Source organism: Protopterus annectens, chromosome 2.part0 (assembly GCF_019279795.1).
Source record: "Protopterus annectens isolate FY-2018-M chromosome 2.part0, PAN1.0, whole genome shotgun sequence".
Lineage (NCBI taxonomy): Eukaryota > Metazoa > Chordata > Ceratodontiformes > Protopteridae > Protopterus > Protopterus annectens.
Window position 1 is genome coordinate 83,433,112 of NC_056728.1, and position 25,860 is coordinate 83,458,971.

The 25,860-nt window shown below is 35.5% G+C and overlaps 1 protein-coding gene across 1 annotated transcript in view; it reads right to left on the minus strand.

The window, feature by feature from the left end:
- Positions 1–25,860, minus strand: part of GLI2 (GLI family zinc finger 2) — a 1,134,260-nt gene that overhangs the window by 113,034 nt on the left and 995,366 nt on the right. Inside the window, exons 7-8 of the mRNA XM_044060570.1 lie at positions 8,838–9,048; positions 547–663 (exon numbers count right to left, since the gene is read on the minus strand). Of these exons, the coding sequence (XP_043916505.1) occupies positions 547–663; positions 8,838–9,048 (328 nt within the window). The remainder of the gene's footprint in view (positions 1–546; positions 664–8,837; positions 9,049–25,860) is intronic.

Consider the following 25,860-nt stretch of genomic DNA (forward strand, 5'->3'; position numbering starts at 1 on the left):
AACTGTACCTTTCATGCTTTTATTTCTAGCACAGTAGAAGTGTTGCATGTCATTTATATAAAGGTGAGCTAAACAGATTTTTTTTTCAAAGTTAGATTAAAAACACAAATTACTACAATACAAAACTCGACAAGTAGCATGAACTACTTAATGTTTAGTAATGACGCATTTAATTATATAAACTTTTGTACAGGGAAGGATTTTTCTCTGTTGCTTATCTGCTGTGTCCTATCCATAAAACACTGTGCTTTAGAAATCCTACAGTCTTAAGTACTCTTAACAGCCCTAATGCATGCACTTCCATAAAACTTAACAAAGACGATGTCTGAAAAAGTAAGTAAATCAGTTACGTAAGTAGTTTTTTAGAAATATACTGAAATAAAAATAGAGTATGCCAGGTTAAAAAATAAAATAACTAATACTGATATGTAATTGTTAAAAAAAAAAAAAAAAAGATACCAAACTTTGTTATGCTAGTAAAGAAACTGTAAATTGAGTTTATACACGTTTTGTCCATTGTTGGCTATGACCTATACTCTCTATTACCTGCAGGTCTGATGGAGAGTCAGGTCTAAAGCTGTCCTCTTCAGTTTTGACCTTTGTGCGTTTGTTAATGACTGGATTCACAGTGCTGCTCACCGCTGATTCACTGCTGTGCTTGTTCTGAGAGAGACAGTGAGACAGAGGGACATAGCATTACTTTTTGCAGGCCATTTAAATGTCTGACTTTCATCAACTGTTTCAGATCTGCTCTTCTGAAATAAATCAGTTTTCAGTTAAACAAGTGTTTAAGATACTTCCGTGGGCTTGTTCCAAGAAATTATGAACACTGATAAACTGTCATCTCATTAGAATTAAAGTAATCTGAGGTAACACTTTTAGTAGGGGTAAAAAATCAAGGTAACTGAAGGCAAAAGTCTGGAATTAGTCCTAACAGGAGACATCAGGGAATATTACAAAAGCCTACTATAACAGAAGACTATACATCATAAAAAGGCCGTGTCAATCAAGATCCACTGAAAAATAAGTGAAACTAAAAAAACACACATCAGATGGTCAAACAGTATGACAACAACATTTATTCTACACTCAAAAAAAAGAAAAAAAAACTCGACAGCAAACCACAGACAACTTTCCAATGTTATGTGCTGCCTTTGAAAATTGTTGCCCTTCCTGTTTCCTACTATATATTTTCATACATTTGCATGTATTCCTGCATCTAACCTTAACATTTGTGCGTGGCACAGAAAAGGCACACTTGCATAACAACATAAACGCTACAACACATTCAGTAATTTGCAGTCATATGAGTATAGTCAGCATAAGTGTAGACGCTCAAGTAATAAGATGGGATTAATCCCAGGTAGAAATGAGTCTTTTGTACAGATTTGGACAGCAGTCATACATTCCTAGAGGTCTTGAAGGTCACTCTCTATGTTGATCATCATCATTGTTCCTAGTGCAAAATCAAATGCACAACACACAGATGTAATGTCTTATGCTATGCAACATCAACTCTCACTATTTCTAGGTTAATCGAATCCCTTCCTTTCTTTCAAAACCCTGTAGGAATACCATAATTAAAGTATCTTAGTGGCTCATCTAGAATATGGTTTCCCTTTGATTGCTGCAGCCTGTAAAAGAAATGCATCCACCATTCAAACCATCTCAGATGGCAAACACAGATTCATCACTTTCTCCCCAAGAAATGAATGCCACTGCAAAACCATTGAGAAGGTTATCTGGCCACCTGTAAAATAACATGCAGGTTTCCTAATCACCTCTTAGCTGTTTAAGCTTAAGAATTAGAACTTACATCTCACTATCCACTGGACTATTCAGAGATCAAGCATCACATAACTGTATAAGTCTTAACCACATGGGTTCTGTTTTACAATCGCCTCATGCTATGAGCAATGCTTCAGTGCACACACCATGCTTCCTCTGTCCTTCATCCCAGACTGTGACAGTCATTCCCCTTTTCTTGAAGACCATTCCTCTCATTCCATTTTCTAAACAAAACTGATTGCACATTGCAAGATACAAGCAAGATGCGACTGTTATCTCCATGGTTATATCACTTATTTGCTTCCTACCCTACTTACTTCAACATAGGTTGCTCTGACTCAACTTTTCATTGTGATTATTTCAGCATGCCGACTCTGATACTCACTCTGCATATAATGCATGTATGCATTGTGTTTTGTCATTCAGTCTATATGTAATGTCATGTATCTATTGTCTTTATACCCTCTATTGTGTTTACTCCCAGGGTAAGACTGAAATAGATCCAGTCAGATCAGTGCTCTACCCCAGTTAACATATTCAAAATACAATAAATAAATATCACACCGCTGGGAAAAAAAAAACATATTATCTTACGATCAAAACCCATAAATACACACTGTCGCATAAATAGCTACACACAGTAAAAACAGCAGACTAATGACTTTGATACTACCAGGTAGATGGGAGGAGGGAACCCTTTTCACAAAATGAACTTGCTATCCGATTATGTATGGTTACAGAGAGTTCATGCACACAGTACTTCTATGTTCATCATAAGGATAACTGTTTCAGAATATTGATAAAATGAATGATGAAGAACCAGAAACAGAGATCTCATCAGATAGACATTGTGTTATGCAGCACTCCAGTGGCAATGAATTCCCTGCTTTAGGACTGGAAATTGAATTTACTGAGCATAGAAAAAATTTATATTGAAGACTAAGTGGTACTTTTACAGATGGGCAGAAACATTTCAGAAGAAGTCTATATCTGTAGCAGTGGCCCTCTTAAAGTGTGCATTGACCTGTCCAGTCAGAGCTTTGTTGGACTGATCACAGCAGAAAGTGATACTGTTTGCCAGCTATTTGGCAAGTTTGCGTAGTTATTAGCTGACTGGCATTAAGCAAACAAACAACTGGCTAGCTTTGTTTAAAGTCCTTGCTCCGGTATATGTACTACTTCAATTGTGAGTACTATGGCGTGTCTTCTCATTTTTCTCATGAGCTGGGTAAAAGAAGTAGATGGACTGACTATAGAACAAATTAGAAAAAATAATTAGTATTCACTGCTATCCTGCTATTGTGGATGATAATATACAGATCCTGCACACCAGTGCCTACAGTAAACCTATGCTTCTGACTGTTGTAACAGTTGCTATGAAAAAGCCTTCCAATTGTCTTCTTTAACAATCATTTATTTGATGCATTAACAGAAACTAAGGGATTCACTGGAACAAAGCCAGAGACAGAGGAGTGGGACAGGTCATGTTTAAACAGGTCTGACAAGTATCATAGAATATCATGTTTGTCACAGGAGGTGCATTCTATTCTTACTCTATACCAATCTAATTATACAAATATGGCTTTCTAGACTCTTTTAGACTGTCTACAGAACATACAGAGAAAGTAACCTTATATGTGGTATTAGCCTGAAGTCTTTTAGACAGTAAGCTTTTAGCTTCTGAATTCAAATGCATCTATGTTCTGTCCTGCTGAGGGATAATGCTATATGGAAGATGAAGAACCATTGACTCCTCTGTTTCATTTTGATAAACCTGATGAATCAGACTTGTCTTGGCCAGTCTGAACATTTTTTTATTTACCTCAGGGATTACTTTAGGGATGAGGAGTACTGCAAAAGGCTATACAGAAGCTTGTGGTTCCATCTTACTAAAATGCATGGGATGTAAATGCATACTTGCATGGTATCCTGGATGAAATAGTGGAGATTTGGTGATTTATGTATGAAGCACAAAGGACTGTTTTGGGGCAACCACATCTCCTTATGTTTGTTGTAACAGTTTTAATGGGGCAATAGTTCCCTGTTCATTGTGTTTTTTTCATTAGATACTGTAAATTGTATTCTACAGGGAAAGCTGTCTTGTGCAAAAACATTTGATAGTAGTACTTTCTTGAGAAGTCATTTGATGACAAAATGCATTACATAATCAATATAAAATTGCTAGAAGACAAGTACTATGTTTAATAAACTGCTAAGTTTAATAAACATCAAATACTGAAAAAATGAATTTATTATTGTCTCAGACCATCTGGGAAACAGCTAACAGAATAACAGTTATATAAATGGCCTTATTACTGCAGAACAAAAATGAAGATAGAATAGACCATGTTCTCCTTTATTCCAGGCTTCCAGATGGTGGCCACATCACAGAGGGCAACTGTATTCTTAGACACATCTAACTGCCATGTAGACCTGCCCAGAAGGCTGACAGCTACCTGTAGCAATGATCCTTCTCATGAAAATGTGCTAGTTCATAAATGTGTTAAAGCAGCACATCTATCACATGTAGCAGGCAGATCTGTGTAATGGCCATGATTGAATATACAGTGTTACACACTTTTGGGAAGTCATTCCAATTACTGCAGGATTAGTGTGATGATAAAACAAATGAGTATTCAATAAAGGCTGTACTGCCTCCAACCAAAACCTGTGGCACTACACATGGACAAGGCACTGCCCCCAGAGATAGGGGGATATCTAAACTATTGCAAAACTCATTGTGGAGGTATGCAGATTCTAGACATCAAGGCATACTCCAGCTGTGTGTGCAGTGGGAGGCCATATCAACACATTCTTAGGATGATTTGTTTGGAATTTTAATTAATCAACACTCCATCGTTCATAAAAAGCGGGTCCACCATCACTTACAAAAGTGATGGTTTGCTTCAGGAAGTATAGTATCAGGTGACTTCCAAACATCTTCCATACCTCAGGAAGTATAGTATCAGGTGACTTCCAAACATCTTCCATACCTCAGGAAGTATAGTATCAGGTGACTTCCAAACATCTTCCATACCTCTTTAGGTGCTGCTGCAATTAACTAATGATTCTATGTTAAAATGCTATATATTTGTTGATAAGTTGTATACTTATGTTTGGTATATTCTTTAAGTAATATATTTTCTGGAGTTTTTCCTTCCAAGAAAAAGTTTCACATCTCTGTACATGGTGCTGCTATTAACTAACAAGACTCTGTTTAATTGTTTTGTATATTTCTTGATTACTTGCACAACTCCATGCTGAAATTTTTCTGGTGCGTTTCTCCTCTGGCCTGTGCTGAAAAGTGGTAGCTTACTGGCCAATTGGTCTATCCCAGAAAACAAATGCAATCAATAAATAAATTAATGCCAGAAAAGATGAAAAGGTGACACATGATACTTTGAGTTAAATAACATCTGAAGACATCACAAAAAACAAATTCCTGTAAGCACCTGAGTAAGAAAAAAAGGCAGATGCAGTATATGTAGCCTGGGTATCTTAGCAATCTTGCTTTACAAACGTTTACACAATTTTGAACATGTTGCCTAAAATGGTAATGTGCATTTTAATTTTAAACAGAAAATCTAAACTTACAAGAATGTCTTGGAAATAATTAGCATACGTGAAACACTGACATATATTTATTTATTTATTATAATTACATAAGCCGACAGAAAAAGAAATAGATTGTCAAGTCCTGTGAGTTACTACAGACAGCTCTTACATAGCACAGCTACCACCATCTTCTCCTGTTTGTGTTTCTTCCTTTTCCAGTCTGCCAGGAATCCCTGTTATGGCCCATATTTTAACACTTCTAACATTTTCCTCAAATAGTGCGATCTCCTTCTTGCTTTTGCCTACCCTGCGCTGAAAACTGACAATAGAGGCATTCTGTCTCATTACCTAGACACCTGTTTTCTTCCAAAGTACCCATTGCCTTTAGACATTCATTCCACTCTAATTCTCCATCTCTCCAAATAATCTTTAGTGTCCCTCATCTACATAACTGTTAACACTTTGATGCTATCGCTTCACCCTGGGGTCACTAGAATTGTGCAGAACAATACAGGTGCAGGGTTTTACCTGCACTAAAAGCTAAGTCTAACCCACCTGTCACTAACACCACCACCATCACCACTCAAGCCTTCATGCTGTTGTGTTTCCTACAGCCTACCCACACAGTCCTGTATGTTTTAAGCTGTTATAATCACTGCCTATACTCCCCACTGAAGTCTTTCTCATCTATGCTATAGTTAACAGTTAACATTCCAGATCTCCACAGCATGCAGCTTCACTGTTCTTTACACCAATTTGTTATTCTCATCAAATTATTCACCATGCTAACTTTACCATGTTTCATTATACACTGATTCCCCAATCCTGATCCCCATACTAATAACAAAGTCATTAGAAAACAAAATAATCCTTACCTGGTAGAATTCTTTGAACTGATAAACTGGTCATGACTGGATCAAAAAAATCTGCAGTAACAGAACTGCATTTAAGTCTATTAAAAGCCTTTGATAGCACATGACATGAACAGGTAATTGCAAGTATAGTGCACTAATCGGTAAGCCCTTGTAACAGAATAGTGAAATATCTGTTTAATAAGAAAGAGAGAGTGGTGATCAACGGCTATTAATCTGACTGAAATAATGTCGAATGGTGAGTTCCACAGGGTTCAGTCATGGAACCACAATTATTTAATAGACTTTACATGTCAGTTATTATAAGCCAGTTGGCAACCCATCGAGTGACATAGGGATTTATGCCCAGCTTAGTAAGTTTATCTATCATTCCAGAGTGGGGGATGGTGTCGAAGGCCTTGGCAAGGTCCATATAGGCTGTGTGGACCGCCTTACCCTCGTCCACAGCTCTGGAGACTAATTCGAAGAAGTCAATCAGATTCAGGAGACAAGATTGGCCCTTCACAAACCCAAACTCGGTGGGTTCTAGTGTTTGAAGGTTGCCAATGTCTTTGTTTATAAGTTCCATGATAATGCATTCCTTGCCCTTGCAGATCAGGCTTGTCAGACTGATAGGGCGGTAGTTCCTGGGATCCAAGGTGGATCACCCCTTGTAGAGTGGGATAACTGTAGCTGTGTGCCACACAGTGGGCACGAAGCCTGAGATGAGGCTATGATTAAACATGACACTTAGATGAAGTGCCAGTTCATTTTTTAGTTCATGTAGTACACAGCCTGGGATGTCATCTGGTCCCATGGATGCTGTATTCTTACATTCAAGAGTGTGGTTTCTACCTAATTAGTGCCTATGCTTCTAGCAATGAAAAGAGGAGAAAGCAGTGGGTTCTATCCTGACATAAGATGTTTGGGCAGTCTTGGCATGCTACATTTTGAATATAATTTAAACACTTGCCTTCTCTGCTGAGCTGGTGACAGTTTAAGTGAATGTTAAAGATTTCACACTAAGGGCTGAAGAAGAGTAAGGAACTTCCTCACTTTCTGGGCCAAATATAAATACTTAAGTAAATAATCAAGACTGCAATGAACTACATAAGCCTAATGTGGAAGAGGTAAAGGACGTCAATACTCATTTATGCAGTTGTAACCAGCTCTTCTGTCACCCAGTACCACTCCCTGATCCAGTGTCCCTCACCTCTTAGGTCCTCTTTTAAAAACTGCAGCATACTGCTTGCTACATTTGTACATGGTGTGTAGTCAATATAACATGCTTAACAAACACACTCTCTCTATACATCTATATCTATCTATCTATCTATCTATATATATATATATATATATATATATATATATATATATATATATTTATATCTATTTTTATATATATATGAATATATATATATATATATATATATATATGTATGTATATATATATATATATATATATATATATATATATATATATATATATATATATATATATATATATATATATATATATATATATATATATATATATATGTATATATATATATATATAGAGAGAGAGAGGTACATTAGACAGACATATGGGAAGCATCACTTAGGCTGACAGCTGTCTTGACACAATTTGGCAAAAAAAAAATACAACTGATTGACAGTTGAGTGAGATTGTTATAAAGCTGGGGTTATACCCTTTCTCTGACATTGTGCAATGTTTGTGTTGGAATATACAAGCTGCAGGGGATATGAGAAGTGCATCAGCCCACATGGGGGTGCAATGTGGCTTACCTCCTGCAAAAAAATATTGTTTTTTTAGTTGCATGAACCAAGGCTGAGTCTCTAAGCATACACAGTTTCATTTTGATTTTATTCCCACTCGTTTTGAGTTGACTTCAGGGATGCCAACATTTAGTAGTTTAGATATTTTCAAGTACACCCATCTATATGGCCACACTGAGAACACATACATATGTATATCTATACATATATGTGTACATATACACAGTCACATACATGCACATGCACACGTATGAGTGGATCTGTATAAAGAAATTGTATACAAAATTTGGGTTGAAGTTTAACAGCACTTATAACATGGTTCAAAAATACTAAACTGTTACCGGTCAATACTTTACTCTAGCCATGTCTTTACAAATGCACAAACCAATGAGGGTAACTTCCGAACTTCACATATGCCATTATCTGGGAATTAACAAAAATATTAAAAGCTATGAGATGCAAATGAAGTTCATCCTGCAATCCAGAATGTGAGTCTCTTAATTTGCACTTGCACACTGTCTGATCATTATCAAATCCTTTAATCAGTGAGCATTCCTTCATCACTCATAATTGCCTTACCCAGTTAATAAATTAATAAGATAAATGACTAGAATTCTTTATCTGCAAAACCTTCTGTATGACTACAATATCAGAGTAAAGAACCAAAACTAGCAAGTATTTAGGCCCTGTATTAAACTCTTGTAATGGGCACGTAGCAGGGCTGCCACTCAATATATTTTTTAACAGTCTGCTACAAACAAGATCAGTCACCTTGTTTATTAAGCTCACTGTTTGCCGATTATTACAGTTTAATATGTATAACATACTTAAGTAGTCCTTGAAAAATATTTTTTCTTCTCTTACCTGATTTGCATCAGCCCTGCTGTCATTATGGTTGTTCTGAGAGTGAACTGGATTGACTGCAATACTATTTATATGCTGACGTGGTGGAAATGTAGGCGATGGCTGGATGACTGGAGGTGTGTGCCCAAATGCAGAACCTAATCCCCGCTGCTGATTAAGAATTTGTTGGTATGCCACTGGATTCAAGGGATGGGGAAAGCTGAATGCTGGACTAAAATAAATGAAAGGTAAATGAAAGATGAATACAGTTAGTACAGATCCTACAAAAAAGATATACAACAGTTCTTAAAGTAATCATTAAAAAATTGCAAAGAGGAGCATTATATAAAGGGATGTATTATGAACATATTTTTTACTAAATCATACACATTTAATTTTCACTCAATATACCAATAGAGTAGAACATTACACTATTAGTGTACATGCTTAAATCTAACTTAAATATTGAGATATTGTACTGCGAATGTTGTATTCACTGAATAAATTACGTTCACCAGAAATTTCAAACAGATTTTTTTTTCTTCCATGGGGTAAATTTCCCTACACCCTCAACCTTCAAGGGCCTGTAACTCGCAAAACTCTTCTCTTAGTATAATCAACAATAGGGGCCCCACAGCTCTCGAGTTACCCAAATTCCTTCCTTGAAGCGGCTCTCTTGTAAGCACAATTCAACCAGCTATTTGAAAATCGCAAACCGTACACACTTTGTTTAATTAATCTACGTGTTACTTTACCAAGAAACACTTATAAATCCCCAAGCATCGCTTACACCAGACCACAGTAACATTATTTAAAGACAATGTGTGCTACACTGGGCATCTTTATGAAATTAGGGGCCATCTCCTATTGCTAAGGTGACAGGGTAGTATGCACCAGATGCAAACTCTCAGACTAGATATAAAACCAGTACTTTCCTCCCTGAGAAGAAGATAATATAAAAGTTTTTCCACTTCCTGTGCTTCACAACACGGGCTTCCCCAGAGAGCAGACAAATGCAAGCATAATCCAAGCTTCCCCACAGAAATTCAATTTTCTTTCTTTTTTTTTTTTTGTTCAAAACACCTTTCTATTTTATGAAAACACAGCATAAAACAAAAGAAAATAACATTTTTAATATTAATATGTTCCTAGTATGACTGACCTTCAATTGACCTTATTCTTTTGTTTGAACTTTGTCATAACTATCAAAAAATAAAAGAATAAACAGGATACAGGACACACAGCCAATCCAATTTAAAAAAAACTACAAGAAAACCCTAGCCAATCAAGAGTTTTCACTGTGTGATACCTTAAAACCTCTTATAAAAGAGGATAATGGGACATATGCAAATGACTCTTTAAGGACATCAGGTGTTTCAGCTATATGGCAGTTCTGAATGCCCATGAATTTTTTTTAAGTCTGTTAATGGACAAATTCAGGCCAATAAAGCTAAACCCCACTAGCTGTGGACATGCATACGTTAGTCTTCTTATGACCTCAGCAGCACAATATAAGTGGACTGTTTAACCTTTAGAAACACAGGATGTCCTTAAGGGGTCATTTGCATATATCCCATCATCCTCTTTTAAAAGAGGTTTTAAGGAATCACACAGTGAAAACTCTAGCTTGCCTAGGGTTTTCTTGTAGCTTTTTTACTAATAACTATCAAAAAAGGAAATTGTATTAAGCCTGCAGAACAACTGTTTGACATTTCCTTGAAAACACAGTGTCAGATTAAATAAATTTGAACTATGTAGCCTAGAAAGGTTTCTGTAGTGCAGTATTAGAGTTTGCAAGCTTTACATTTATTGATAAGGTAGTATGCAAATTCTCAAGTAAACAGAGTTTGTAAAAAAGCAAAATGCTTACTCTACACTCTACCCCGTGGTTCACATTTGCCAAACTCTGTAAATTTTCTTTTGGTCAAAAAAAAAACAAAAAAAAAAAAACATCAAAGCTTTAAGTGAACCACAAAATCAACAAAAAACACACCTTCCACGGGAAAGATAAAGCTCAGAAGACAACCCAGATGACCAGAGTTTGACTGAAGGTCTGGGTGCCTGTTGAAGTTGTAGTCAGGAAGGAGAAGAAGCATTAACTTTAAGTCTGACCACCTGTCTTTTGTGGGGGTGGGCTATGTGCTTATGAACACTTTTTCCATCTTAATGCAGACAAGGAACACATGAGGGTGTTTGCTTCCAGTGATAGCAAGGTGAATTTATCCTGTCATGTCAAAGGATGGCTTGCTTTGTAAAGACGTATTGCACTTCAGCCCTTTTTGTGCAAATGACTGTGTGTGGGTAGTGAGTGTTTAGACATGAAACCTCAGTCCTCCTCTTGAACAATGGCACAACTCATGGTATGCTCAACCTTACAGCTAAGCACACGTGTGAGGCAAAGTGCTCTCAGTCAGGGAAGTGAATGCGTCAGTAAAGTGGTTGTGGGAAAGCTCATTTGAGAAGGACTGCACCCTGATGAAGTGGAATTCATTCCCACCTCGTATTCTTGTATACATCAAAGCCACTGTTATACAACTACTGAAAAAAAATAGAAATCCCCAAAACTCATGATCACTTCACTAACAGAAATCTTACCAACCATGATTCACATGTAAAAAGCATTGGCAAGTTGCCAAATTAAGGAGACATTCAGTGAGTTCTTATCTGCTATCAGTCATCCAGAATAAGGAAACCAGTATAGATAGATCAATAAAAATGAGTAGTGCGTCAACTGTAAGAATGATGTTAACTTAGAAACTGAATTTTCATTTATTAGAAATGAATTCATTATTATAAAAGTGACTGCATTATTTGCAAAAGGCTAACTTTTTAAGTAGGGTACAGTACTACTATGTAAGTCACTGATTTCCAAATCAAGTCTCAGATTCCTGACAATAAGACAAATAAAAGTCTTTTGAATTCTGTTTGAGGGTAAACATAACTTGTGTACAGTGGAGTTTAATGCATTCTTGAGTGGGGGGGGGGGGATTCACCAATTTTACTTCTTTACTTTGCCTGTTTACTAACATAATCAGCTTAGGATGTTGCACCTTGAAAACAGGGTAACTTCTTTAGTGCACTGAACTTTGATTTAGTGCACATATTTTTACTCAGCTCTATTTAAAAACTGTTCAAAACAAAGATGCACTTCTCAGTTATTAATAGTATTTTGACCACAGAAACTACAATCCACAGGTGTCATACTATGGGCCTGATTCATTCAAATTATTTCCAAACAGCGAAAAACAAACTAAGACTTAAAACAAACCACTGACAAGAGACTTCAGACAGCACTAAGAAATATTTAATGTTAAGCGCTTTTCATTTGATAAGATTAGCAAACTTCATCAGACATACTAAAAGTCTTATAAACAGTCTTATATAGAGTAGCAATTGACCAATCATTTCATCTAATAAACATTTTAAATGAGCTTATTTAAAAACTTTTTAAAGGACTTTTAAAGAAATAGGCACATTGACAAAAGCACCACTCTCTCTATTAAAGATAAACATGTAAAAATTCAAATACAGTATAAACTAGACTACACTACTAATAATGTTACAACTAAATACAAATAATATTATGTATGTTAACATTAAACATGATCATAAATACAGTGAAAAAATAATAATAAAAAATGATAATAAAAAGTGTGTATGTATAAATATATAATGAAACAATTTGTAAATATAAAAAAAGATGAAAAAGACAATACCGGTTACAAGTCATCTTGTCAAACTTTTGATTTTTAAAATACTACTAATAGAGCAACCCTCATTCAAACCAGGTGAATTATATGCAGTCAACCTAATCTGCCATATGAGCTCAAGTTCTTCTAATCTAAGTGAATCAGGACCACCTCGAGGGTTATAAGAAACTTGATCTATCACTATAAACTATCACTATTTAGTCGATGGTAGAGGATCTCCCACTTATCCATGTGCCAAGGTTGTTGACTCTATTTTACAAAAATATTTGGTTAACTTGAAACAAATCTGTAAGGACTCATGGATGTTTCTAAATAGAATTAACCAACTAGAGATCAACCCTAGATACAATTTTTTAACTATCGACGTAAAGGACCTTTATACATGTATTCCACATGACATAGCTTTGGAATGGGTTGCTGAAATGTTAAAACTTCAAGGTTGTACTAAAAATGAGTTAAATTTAGTTCAAGAACTATTGGACATAATTCTTGACAACAGCTATTTTATGTTTGAAGGGAATTTTTACCTCCAAAAAGTTGGTGTTGCTATGGGTTCCCCGTGTGGTGCAAGTGTAGCCAATATGGTTATGGCCCACTGGGAACACCTGTTTGTCACCAACAACTGTGTTTTCAATGACCAGCTAATATTCTATACCCGCTATTTGGACGACATTTTTATCTTGTTGGATGGCGACAGTTCTATTAGTGAATTGGTTGTGGAGTATTTCAACTCAACCACCAATTTCTTGAAGTTCACACATACTTTTAATATGGATTCTATTTCTTATCTTGATATTTTTTTTATCTAAAGACCATTCTGTTCAAAAACTCACAGCTTCTATTTTCAGAAAGAACACATATTGTAACTCACTGTTACATTTTTCTAGTTGCCATCCATTGTACCAAAAACGCGCTATTGTTAAGGGTCAACTTGTCAGGGCTGCCCGTATTATTACTCTAGACCATGATTTCCATGCTGAGTGTCTTTATATTAGAGGAATGTTTGTCCATCGTGGGTACCCTGACTACATGGTTGATGAAATCATTGACGAAGTAACAGTTAAACGTCAGAGTCACTTTTATAAACCTATACTGAACAACTCATTTAACACACCTAATAGGGTGGTCAACTCCTCTCATGTCACCTGATGTACCCGACAATCCTCAAAAAATAAACACTGTAGCTTCTACTTTTGTTACAACGTACAATCTTAATAGTAGAGACTGTTTTCAGATTTTGTTAAAAAATTGGGAAATTTTTAAGAATGACAACAGTGTCTACTTAAGTGTAGGTGAACATCCTATGGTGACATATAAAAGAGGTAAGAATCTCAAAGCCTATTACGAACACCATGTAAGAACTTCTGTTAGAACAGTGGGTATGTATAAATGCCAGGCCTGTAATTATTGTTCATATGTCACTGAATCTAATAGATTTTTTATTCATAATTTACAATACCATTTGAAGCTGAGAGTTAATTGTAACTCGAAAATGGTAGTCTATTTAGCTCAATGTCAGGCATGTTTAGCCTTCTATGTTGGTAAAACAGAAAGAAGGCTATGTGACCGTATGTATGAGCATATGTACGCCATTAAAAAGCATAAACTTGACAACGTATTAGCTAAACACATAGTACAATTCCCTAATCAATCACAGTTTTAAGTTTATTGTGATAGATCAAGTTTCTTATAACCCTCGAGGTGGTCCTGATTCACTTAGATTAGAAGAACTTGAGCTCATATGGCAGATTAGGTTGAATGCATATAATTCACCTGGTTTGAATGAGGGTTGCTCTATTAGTAGTATTTTAAAACTCAAAAGTTTGACAAGATGACTTGTAACCGGTATTGTCTTTTTCATCTTTTTTTTATATTTACAAATTGTTTCATTATATATTTATACATACACACTTTTTATTATCATTTTTTATTATTATTTTTTCACTGTATTTATGATCATGTTTAATGTTCACATACATAATATTATTTGTATTTAGTTGTAACATTATTAGTAGTGTAGTCTAGTTTATACTGTATTTGAATCTTTACATGTTTATCTTTAATAGAGAGAGTGGTGCTTTTGTCAATGTGCCTATTTCTTTAAAAGTTTTTAAATAAGCTCATTTAAAATGTTTATTAGATGAAATGATTGGTCAATTGCTACTCTATATAAGACTGTTTATAAGATTTTTAGTATGTCTGATGAAGTTTGTTAATCTTATCAAACGAAAAGCGCTTAACATTAAATATTTCTTAGTGCCGTCTGAAGTCTATTGTCAGTGGTTTGTTTCATTCAAATTATTTACTTAAACTAAGCGGCTTGATAAAGTTTTATGGTACATTTGTCTGTTTTTTATTTCATTATCTGATTTTCTTTTAGGTTTTGTGAGTCACACTGGAAAAGTGCATAAAACTATGGTCTAAAATCTGATAATGACTTATTTTGGCAAAGCCAAAAACATATTAACATGTACATAACATGACTGTATACAAATATGCTGATATAATATTAAACTGCAAGTCTGAGTCCACATACTTTGAAAATGTTTTATTTTAGCAGATTTTGTCTCTGTGATTCAAAGGCATGTTGAAGTCAAGACTGGACTGATAGACATCTGACACAGGGCCTGGTAATATTTTATAAAGAATGCATCATGAAAATTATTATCACATAAGTCATCTAGTAAACATTTGACATCATAACACTTTGAAGATATGCTAAAGGCATGCTACTAAATTACTTAATATGAATGTTTTTTAAAGAAGTGAGTAATCTCGAGAGACAGAGAGATGTAAAAAACCCCACACAAATAAACAATCTAAACAGAACTGATAACTATCAGTATTAGAACAGCAGGCTGAAACTTTTCTTAACCTTAGTAAAGCTGAGACTGAAGCAGTTACTGGGTAAAAGAGCTAGAAAGATGTTTACTTTATACCTTCAATAAAATAAAAGATTTGATGCAAATAAGATGAAATACTTTTACAGTTATGAGCACTCATTTGGCATAATGTACTAGATTATGTTTAAAGTATACGTTGGCTCATCTGCCTCTCTAAGAAACACATGGAACTGCATAATCTGTGTATTTCTGTGCTGAAACATAGAAGGACAGCTATCTGTTAAGTTCCACAATCCCCACCCTGACCTGAGGCAATGTACAACTCAGCCTTATGTCGAACTTCAGAATGGGAATTGCTTTATCCATACATTGTGAAGATGTGGGGACCTAAGAAGCAACAGTGACAAATGCCTCAAGAATGGTCCATGCATAGCTTCCTCATAAAAACCATCAGTAATGATAGAACAGTGTCAGAAAGATTGCTATTAGTTCACTGGTTCAACTTGCAATAGATAACAGAGGATACACTTTTTTGAAAAGTGGTGATTTAACATGTTTGAGGTTAACTTGCAGTCATACAAAAGCATAGTATCCTTCTTGGTCTTCTACAAGTTACAGACATCAGACATTAGGTACTTGAACCTGCTTGACAAAAAAGCCACCGTGAGCAATGTATTCTCAAGCTGTAGAAAATAAACAGACAGGGCCTCATGGATAAATGTTGGTTAACTTCAAACTCTGAAGAACAAATAAAATAGAGAAAATCAAACCAACATAGCAGAGTAAAATATAAAATATTTAATTAGTGTGTTTTTGTAGGATAACACCCACTTCATCAGAACATAAAATCAATTATAAACACACAAATATATACAGCAACATCAATTAACCATCAAACATTTAAGTAAAAACAGTGCATTTAATTACTTAAACAATCTACGAGCTTTTAGAGATGGTTTTAAAGTTATATTACTACTTAAACCCAGTACTGTGTGAGCTCTCAAGGCTGATATCCATTTAAGTTCAACCATTTCTACCCTATTGGCTAAGTGTGTTCCTTACACTTTTTTCTGCGACTAGTATTACATTGGGGCAGTGAAAGCTCCATGTGCTACAAAGAACTATAATTGGGTCATATCTAAGGAATAAAAGTGTTCTTGACATAAATGTCAAGATGGACCTGTTGAGCTTCACTTTGTTCCACTTTCAAGGTGAGCTTCTTGACATCCATGTCTCAAACACACAATCGGGTTATGATCAGAGATGTGATCATGGTCTTGATTATTCACCTAAATCAGTGAAAAAGACAACTTTGTTAAGCACCACTATGATGTAGCAAAGATTCTTAATGAAGTTTTGTTAAGCACCTTTCAGCCCTATTAAGCTGCTCAAGTCTGGTGCTAGAGCACAAACAGATAGTACTGTAGAACAGAGGTGGGAAGCTCTAAAAACTTTAGAACCTATAAAGCTATTCTTACTACCACACATCTTGATTTTTACAAGATCAAAGATGCACTTTGCTTCTGGTCATTGCCTGTGAAACAGTGCTGTGTTATGACTTTCAAAGCTGGAAAATGTTTTGCACTCCTCCACTTTTGTTCTGTAACTCCTAGCCCATTGCAGCAGATGGAGTTCCGTGTGCTACAAGGAATTATGACTGGGTCACTCCGGTCATAACTACTATGCATGTGTTCTCACTGTGGGTATCAAGAAACACCTCCTGAGCTTTGCTTCACTCTGCTCCTGAGGTGAATTTCTTGACATGAATATCTGGAACACAAAAAAATAATTAAATTATTTTTCATTTTTTTTTTCATCTGGATCAGGTTATGGCTGAAAGCCATCTTTTGACAAGACCACCCCATTTAAAAATAAATATAAGAAAATAAATACAAAATTAAATTACTGAATAATGTAACTACAGTATCTGTTAAGAAAGGGAGTTAGTTTATATTTACATCTGATGAGAAATTTTGACAATATATAATATTATCAGGAAGTTACTTTTTAACATGCAATTTTATAACAACAAAAACAAAAGAATTTTTTTTCTACAGATTTCCTCCTCTGCCACATCGCAGACTTATCTGTAATCAGTTTTAGGTTTGAGCCTTTTCCATATGAAAGGCTCAACTTAAGGAACAATTGGTGCTTGGAAGTAATTGACTCTACCCCGCACATAAACAATAATATGCACCCTACTATCAAAAACTAGGTCTAGCCCACATCTTACCAAATCTACAGTTTGTAGCTTAACATTCCATTTCACTCTACACTACGCCACTAGTTAATGACATATGATCTAGCTGTGGAAATGATTAGAAATAGTTGTCCGAAGCACAATGGACAACTACAGAACTTTGCCCTGTTCTCCACTGTAGTGTGATCTCTGAGTTGGTATATATAGTTGGGGGATGTAGGGGCAAAGCCCCCCCCCCACTTGGGTGGGTTCAAGTCAACTACAAATTGGTCCATTGTACTTCAGTTAAGTATTTTATTGCTCTTAGTAAATTCAGCAAATCGCTGATGTGATTTTTGCTGATTAGGGTTTGATGAACAGGTGTTTGCTGGAATAACATTTCAGCGAACTAATACAGACCCCAAAATTTGGGTCTATTGACTTTATTGATTAGACCCCTTATATATATATATATATATATATGTGTGTGTACTTCAGAATGTCGAACACCCATGTTATCAAATTATAAAAAATAGAGACTGGAATAGCAAAACCCCAGTTAATCAAAACCTTACATTATTGGAACCTGGAACATCAAACTATCTAACTTACCAGAAGTCCGGTCTTCACTTAAACAGACATTCCTGCATTTAATCAGGCTACACTAAATCTAACACATGCTATACTGAAAAAAATGACAATATGTATCCAACATAATTCAGTATGTAGTTTATATAACACATACTGTAACAGCCACAAAAATTTTGAAAATCACCCCCACTCAAGAAAAAAAAGTGAGATTAATTAATTTGGCTTTTTTGTGTGTAACTTTCTAACACATACTATAAAATATATGGTGATTTAATAAGTTTTTTTTTTTTTTTTTTTTTTGGAATTAGAAAACAAAGTATTCTATACAAAAGATAAAGAATTCTGGCAAGTATTTAAAAATAACAGCAGCTAACACACTTTAAAACAGGTCATTCTAGTTATAGGGATCTGCATTTTTTATGTTTTAACTTTTATTTTTCAGTGGCTCTTAACTTTTTAATGCCAACTAAATGCAAATCATTCTGTTATGATGATATTTGGAAGCCACTGTACAGGGATTTGTTCAGAATGACACATGGTGCAAGTTTTTATTATAGTAACTAACACTCAATTCCTAAAGAAATTGACACTTTTCTAAATAAATACTGCAAAACATGTGTCTAGGGTTGGTCTCCTAGGCACACATGCTATACTGAAAACAAAATTACAATACATACCCAATTATGTATTTAACTGAAATGAGGTAAATGGATATTTCCACTGGATCTTGTGCTTCATTTTCAGCTACGGCACAAGACAGATAAAAATTCCAGTACCAAGGGTGGGGTGAGAGGGGCAATTGCCCCAGGTGCTGACGTGTCTATGGTGCAATCCATGGCAATCCCTGGTGAAGAAAGAAATATTTTTTTATAATACTTTTTTTTTTAATTTCCCACTAAGGAAAACAGAAAGTTAACATCCTACATGGATATCTGAGACACTGCAACATGCTTCCCATACCCTTTTACACCACCATGTGTGGGAACTGCTCCAAAGACCTGTGATTGGTTGTGCAGGTGGAGGGGCGATGCACAGAAGACCAAAAAGAGGGCTTTACCTTTGGTGCCTATAGCAAGGCAAGTGATTTGTTTTATTCTTGTATTTTGTTAAATAAATCAGTAACTCAGTCACTGTAACTTCTTACCAAAATAAATAAATAAATGGCTTGTTCATTCTGTTCAGGCCACCAGACACCACCTGCTGCTACCTACCTTGCTGCTGTAACTCATCCAGGTGAGCCAGCCTCATCAAAGTTTAGTTTATATTGTTATATAAATTGTAAGGGGCACACTAGGACAGACAGTTTGAAAATATTGCTTTTATAGATGTATAAAGTTGCTAGAAGAATAACAGGATTTGTGTTAGAATCTGTATAGGCAGAGCATTTGTAAGAGTCTATAATGCCATGATTGTGCTATATCCAGTCCAGAAGTCTTGCAGGTGTCTGGACATGACTACATATTTTATATGTAGGACTCTGGAGTACAATTTGGGGAATATACAACTTTTTCCAGTATCTTTCCTAGTGTTGAGAGTATGGCCATGGAGTTTTTTTTTTTTTTTTTTGTACTTTGTGAAGGGTGTTAAACTATGGCTTTTTTTTTCAAATTATGACTATTATGTTATGGCAGAGGAATCTTGTAGATGTTTTGAATGGAAAGCAAGGCATTATCTTTAAACAGTTCAGCAGACCATGGTTAAAGGTATATGATTGAGAAGAGTCTATATTTTATTTTGTTTACCATACTGGAAGTAGAAAGGAAAGAATATACTATTGGGCCATAGGCATTTGGGGAAGGCTGCTCACAAATGGTAATGGGAAGGTTGGAAAACACTGGGAATTTCATGATTAAGTCATTTGCAGACAAAAGGCTGATACTGGTCTGGACAGTTCTTTTCCTTCAGGGCTTCACTTGGATTAGCTTGTCTTCATAATTGCTTTGACCAGCAGAGGAGAGAAGTGGGCCTGATCATGATGGAAATGGGAAAGAGATGGCTTGTGCTAACTGTACTTCTGGCAATGCTTCATAGAGCTAAGAATTTACTGGGTGCTTTGAGGTTTGAAGACTGTTTTCAGTGCATCCAGGCTTGATCTCTAAGACTGAATACTTCCTTTACCATTTTATTACTCATTTGTTTGGTTTCAGTTTGAGTAGCCTAAAAATAATGATGCAATATTTGTTCTAAACACTTAGAATGAGGTTGAAATACTTGCTCTGTGAATGGTGTCTTCACATTGTAGCATAGGTAACAATCAGTAGTTGCTAAATGTACTTTTAAAATGGAGATATCTTGGTTTTGTACTTCTTTTATATATACACAACACCTCAAAATGGGTCTGTGTTGAAACTGTTAAGACTACCTAGGTGGGCACTGGAACAACTTGAACAAATGTGCAAAAAGCCACTATAGACGTTAGGTCCAGCTTTACAGTACATCAGAGCATTACCTTTACTACAAGTTACATAGATCTTGTACCTAGTATATATATCAGAGTAGAACAGTGGTAAAGTCTCCCTGCAAAAATACCTTCTTAACATAACATTACAGTGAATTATGAGAATCACTAATTCTGTATCACTAGCACTTTATTTTTCACATCGATGGGACTTATCGTTACTGGTCTCACCACTCTGAACAATAAGCCTTTTGAGAGAGGTTCCTACTTTTCATACCTACATACTTTTGTATATATAAGGCACCCCAAAATTGTTAGCACACAAAGATTTTTTTTCAGGCTGAAAAAGTGGCAGTTTTTTATAGTTTTGTAGAATAAAGAAAATCTTTCATAATACAGTTGTCATTAACTAAAACATTTTTCTTCTTATAAAAAGGACACTCTTTCTTCAAGAGAGGCTGAAGATCTTTTTTTCTACAGATACAAAAAAGGATAGTTTTGCATGAGGAAAAAAACTGATCCCCTCCTCACCTATTTTTCATTAGTGGAAACATAACAATTGAGTAGTTTTGTAAAATCAAAATTATCTTAAAACTTCAAACAAATGACATCTTGTGTCTACCTGCAGTACGTAATGGCCCACTGCTCTCCAAAGTCTGGAAATAAACTTATTTTAGAGGCCCTGACCACCCTTAAACATGGAGTCCATTTAAAGGTATACTACAATAATGCAAGCTAGCTTGCTGTGCATGGTAAATTTGCATGTCATTACAAATCTCACATTCTTTATATACTTGAATGCTTCCTGGCTATTTTCTAAAACTAAATATAGTAATTTGTGAGGTGTCATTTCCTTTTTAATTACATGCATTTCAGTCAAAGAGGCTTTGTCTCTGTCAGTCTCACTCTCTCTCTCTGCTGTGCATATCACACGTGTACACATGTATGTATGAGTGCGCATGTGTATGTGGGGGGCCGACGCACACGTGTTTCCTTGGATAGTTCTCAACAAATAAAGGACAAATCTCAACAGTCAGTGACAAATCCAAAAATAATTAGGGATAGTCAGGGACACTTTTAATGTTAGCAAAATAACAATACGGCAACAGAATAAGCGAATGTGAATTCATAAAATTTTTTTGAAGTAAAAGAAGTCTACAACTCTATTATCATTTGTTAAATGTAATTCACCTCCTTTTTTCTAAATATCACCAGTTTTAGTTTTAGGATGGATTAAGAGGTTCAGAGCTAAAATCTGAGTCAAAATCAATGTAGGGCATCCCCAAAAGTGACACTTGAGAGGTAGGCCAGGGATGTGTGTGTGATAGGAGAATGATTGTGTCCAATTGTGTTTTAAATCTTCATTCAGCAAAACTCTAATGTTATTCTGTCATGCTTTATTTTTAATATGTTTATTCTGTCATGCTTTATTTTAATATGTTAAGGGTAAGCTAACTTTGTGGTTTCTTTAAATTGCTAAGACAATGTTATGTTTGGTTATGTAACACATGACATGTGAAATGATTAACTCTGAAAATGTGTTAAACTTTCAATAAAACTTCCTGTTTGGACTCACTTTTGAGCCTATTTCTTCTTTTTTTTTTTTTTTTTTTTTTTTTTTTTTGTAGGTAGTGGTGGTGGGGATGGGACAGGTGCTAATTAAAGGTTTTTTTCCTTGGTTTAAATTGGCCTAGCTAATCCTCTGAAAAGTACAGGGCAGACAACTACATAATCAAAAGTAAGTTAAAGGTTTAGATGAAAAGTAACTCATTTTAAAGTACATCAAACAGGGATACTTTTTTTTTACTTTATATTTCAGTTATATTTATGCTTCTTCTTCAGTCTTATTTTCCAGAAATAACTTTGCATCTGATCAATCCCTTGTGAAACTATTTGCCTGGAATCTTTTACTTCATTGATTGTATTTCAGCCACTATGTTCAAGTGATTTTTTTATAAAATAGCATAAACTGCAGTGCATAATGTCTGAATGAAGAATTACACAGTAAACATAATACAGCTGTAAGAGATACAATTTGCCAAGATTTTTCATATACATACAGTTTCTTTATTCTCTGCGTTACACTGCCATCTGTTGTTTAAACTCAGTGGTTTCTTTGTATTTTTAACACATATTTTCAAAATAATAATCACAGTTGCATACTTTCAGAAGAGTAATAATCACAGTTTCGTTTAACTATTAAACACAGCATGTAACTGTTTTCCATTTACTCTTTAAGAATTTATTATATCTGCGCAGAGGAGAGATTATAAGTAGAAAACAATATATCAGACTCCATCTTATGCTGTGTTTAAAAAATGTCATTATTCCTGTTCGGGGTATCAGATCAAAAGAAAACTCCAGTCTGAGACTGATAAATCCATTTCTTGTAGAAGTTTCAGCTCCAGACATGTGCTATATGCAACATATGGCATTTCACATTATGATCCATATCTCCCAACCAAAATGCCAAGAATCTTCTCCAGCACTCTATCAGCAGTGGTCACAGCTCCTCCACTCTATCAGCAGTGGTCACAGCTCCTAGCTTGAAGTAACATAGAGCCCTCATAACTCCATTTCCTACAATGTCAGCAAGCTGTGTCCACCCTTAACCCTCAGATTAAGCATGGCAGTTATCCAAGCTCTCAGTCCCCCAAAACACTTAACATAATTTGGTGCTATAGCCTCCAAAGCCTGATGCATCTATCTGGTCACCACAGCATTTCTGGAAGTAACTAATGCACGTCTCCAGCATAGTAGATGGTGGACCCCCCTCTCTCCTGTGCACTGTACTGGGGATCAAGCTCCCTGGATTCCTTATAGTCTGTCATTAACTAGTGCACCTGCTACTTTTCCCCAAAGACAAAAAGAAACAAGCAGTGACTGGAGAAACTATCAACTTCTCATGAATATTTTTTATTACCGAAGTACAATATCTGCAACAATGAGCTTCTTACCCAGGAATCACAAATTAGTGCACCCCCTCCAGATTTGTCCACTATGATCCACATCATATAGTAATATTTAAGCCCAGGGTTACTACACTTAATTACATGATACTACACAAATAAGAAACGCACTAATTATTTTTGTAAACTATACCTCAATGTCATAGACTAAGGTAATTTCAGTGTACCACATGGCTATCCTACAACATGCTGCTCTGACCTCAAACATTCCAAGCTCTAATATGAAATCCACCTCAGTCAATAAGCTTGGCTATCAAAAGAGAAGAGAATGCTTCCCTTACATTTTGTCAAGTCTCAGGTAACTGAAGCTTCAAACAGAGGACACAACACGTTCAAATCTTCAGCACAGTAAGCACTTAAAAATATTTTTTTTTGCAGAAGGAAGGGCATGTCTTCTGCAAAACTCACACGTGGGTCTTCATCACCCACCTCCACTATTCCTTCTTACCTTCATTCCTCCTTTCACTCATTTACTTATTTTTCCCTCAGCAGGACCAGCTAGACAGCTCCTCTACCTGTACCCAAATCTGCACATTCCCTCTGTGTAATGAGAACCAGGTATGTTTGGGCTACAGAGCAGCCCAATTGGCTCATTTGTTCCCCAGTGGAGAGAGCCAAGTGATAGGAAACGGGCAGCATACTTTTCCTGCAGAGTGGCCTACTCCTCCCCTAGTGCAGCATGCCCCAATGAGTGTGCCTCTGTATTCTCAATAGCAATGCATTCTGATTGTCTCAGGTTCCACTGATAAAACACCTACTATTCTCATCAGGTGTCACCCAAATGATGAGCCAGATTTTCTATCCTTCCTCCAGGATGAGAAAGCTGGCAGAAACCACTCACTATCATCTACTGCAGCCTGTTCCATCAGGTACATGAGCTTCTAATCAGATTCAAGTCACCTGGGCATTAGTCAGGGCTGTATCCTCCAATACCACCAGGGTTGGCTTGCCTACATTATTTATGCGCACTCGATTCCAAAGCTGCACAGTGAAAAAAAAAAAAAGAAGCCTACACACAGAATCAATGCCAACACATAAGGAAAAAACACACCAGCAATGAATTATTATGGGACTACAACCCAGATGACAAAGTTTTATGTAAGTCCCATATGTTTCAAATTTCATGCAATATGAGGTAAATTATATATTAGACTACTAAAAAAATTAAGATTAATGACATTTTATACCATGTCCAGAGATACTTTGAAACAAAGATTCATAAACTCTTATGATGCCTGGATACAAAGATTCATAAACTCTTATGATGCCTGGATACAAAGATTCATAAACTCTTATGATGCCTGGATACAAAGATTCATAAACTCTTATGATGCCTGGATACAAAGATTCATAAACTCTTATGATGCCTGGATACAAAGATTCATAAACTCTTATGATGCCTGGATACAAAGATTCATAAACTCTTATGATGCCTGGATACAAAGATTCATAAACTCTTATGATGCCTGGATACAAAGATTCATAAACTCTTATGATGCCTGGATACAAAGATTCATAAACTCTTATGATGCCTGGATACAAAGATTCATAAACTCTTATGATGCCTGGATACAAAGATTCATATACTCTTATGATGCCTGGATACAAAGATTCATAAACTCTTATGATGCCTGGATACAAAGATTCATAAACTCTTATGATGCCTGGATACAAAGATTCATAAACTCTTATGATGCCTGGATACAAAGATTCATAAACTCTTATGATGCCTGGATACAAAGATTCATAAACTCTTATGATGCCTGGATACAAAGATTCATAAACTCTTATGATGCCATGATGCCTGGATACAAAGATTCATAAACTCTTATGATGCCTGGATACAAAGATTCATAAACTCTTATGATGCCTGGATACAAAGATTCATAAACTCTTATGATGCCTGGATACAAAGATTCATAAACTCTTATGATGCCTGGATACAAAGATTCATAAACTCTTATGATGCCTGGATACAAAGATTCACAAACTCTTATGATGCCTGGATACAAAGATTCATTAACTCTTATGATGCCTGGATACAAAGATTCATAAACTCTTATGATGCCTGGATACAAAGATTCATAAACTCTTATGATGCCTGGATACAAAGATTCATAAACTCTTATGATGCCTGGATACAAAGATTCATAAACTCTTATGATGCCTGGATAGAAAGATCCATAAACTCTTATGATGCCGGGATACAAAGATTCGTAAACTCTTATGATGCCTGGATACAAAGATTCGTAAACTCTTATGATGCCTGGATACAAAGATTCGTAAACTCTTATGATGCCTGGATACAAAGATTCGTAAACTCTTATGATGCCTGGATACAAAGATTCGTAAAC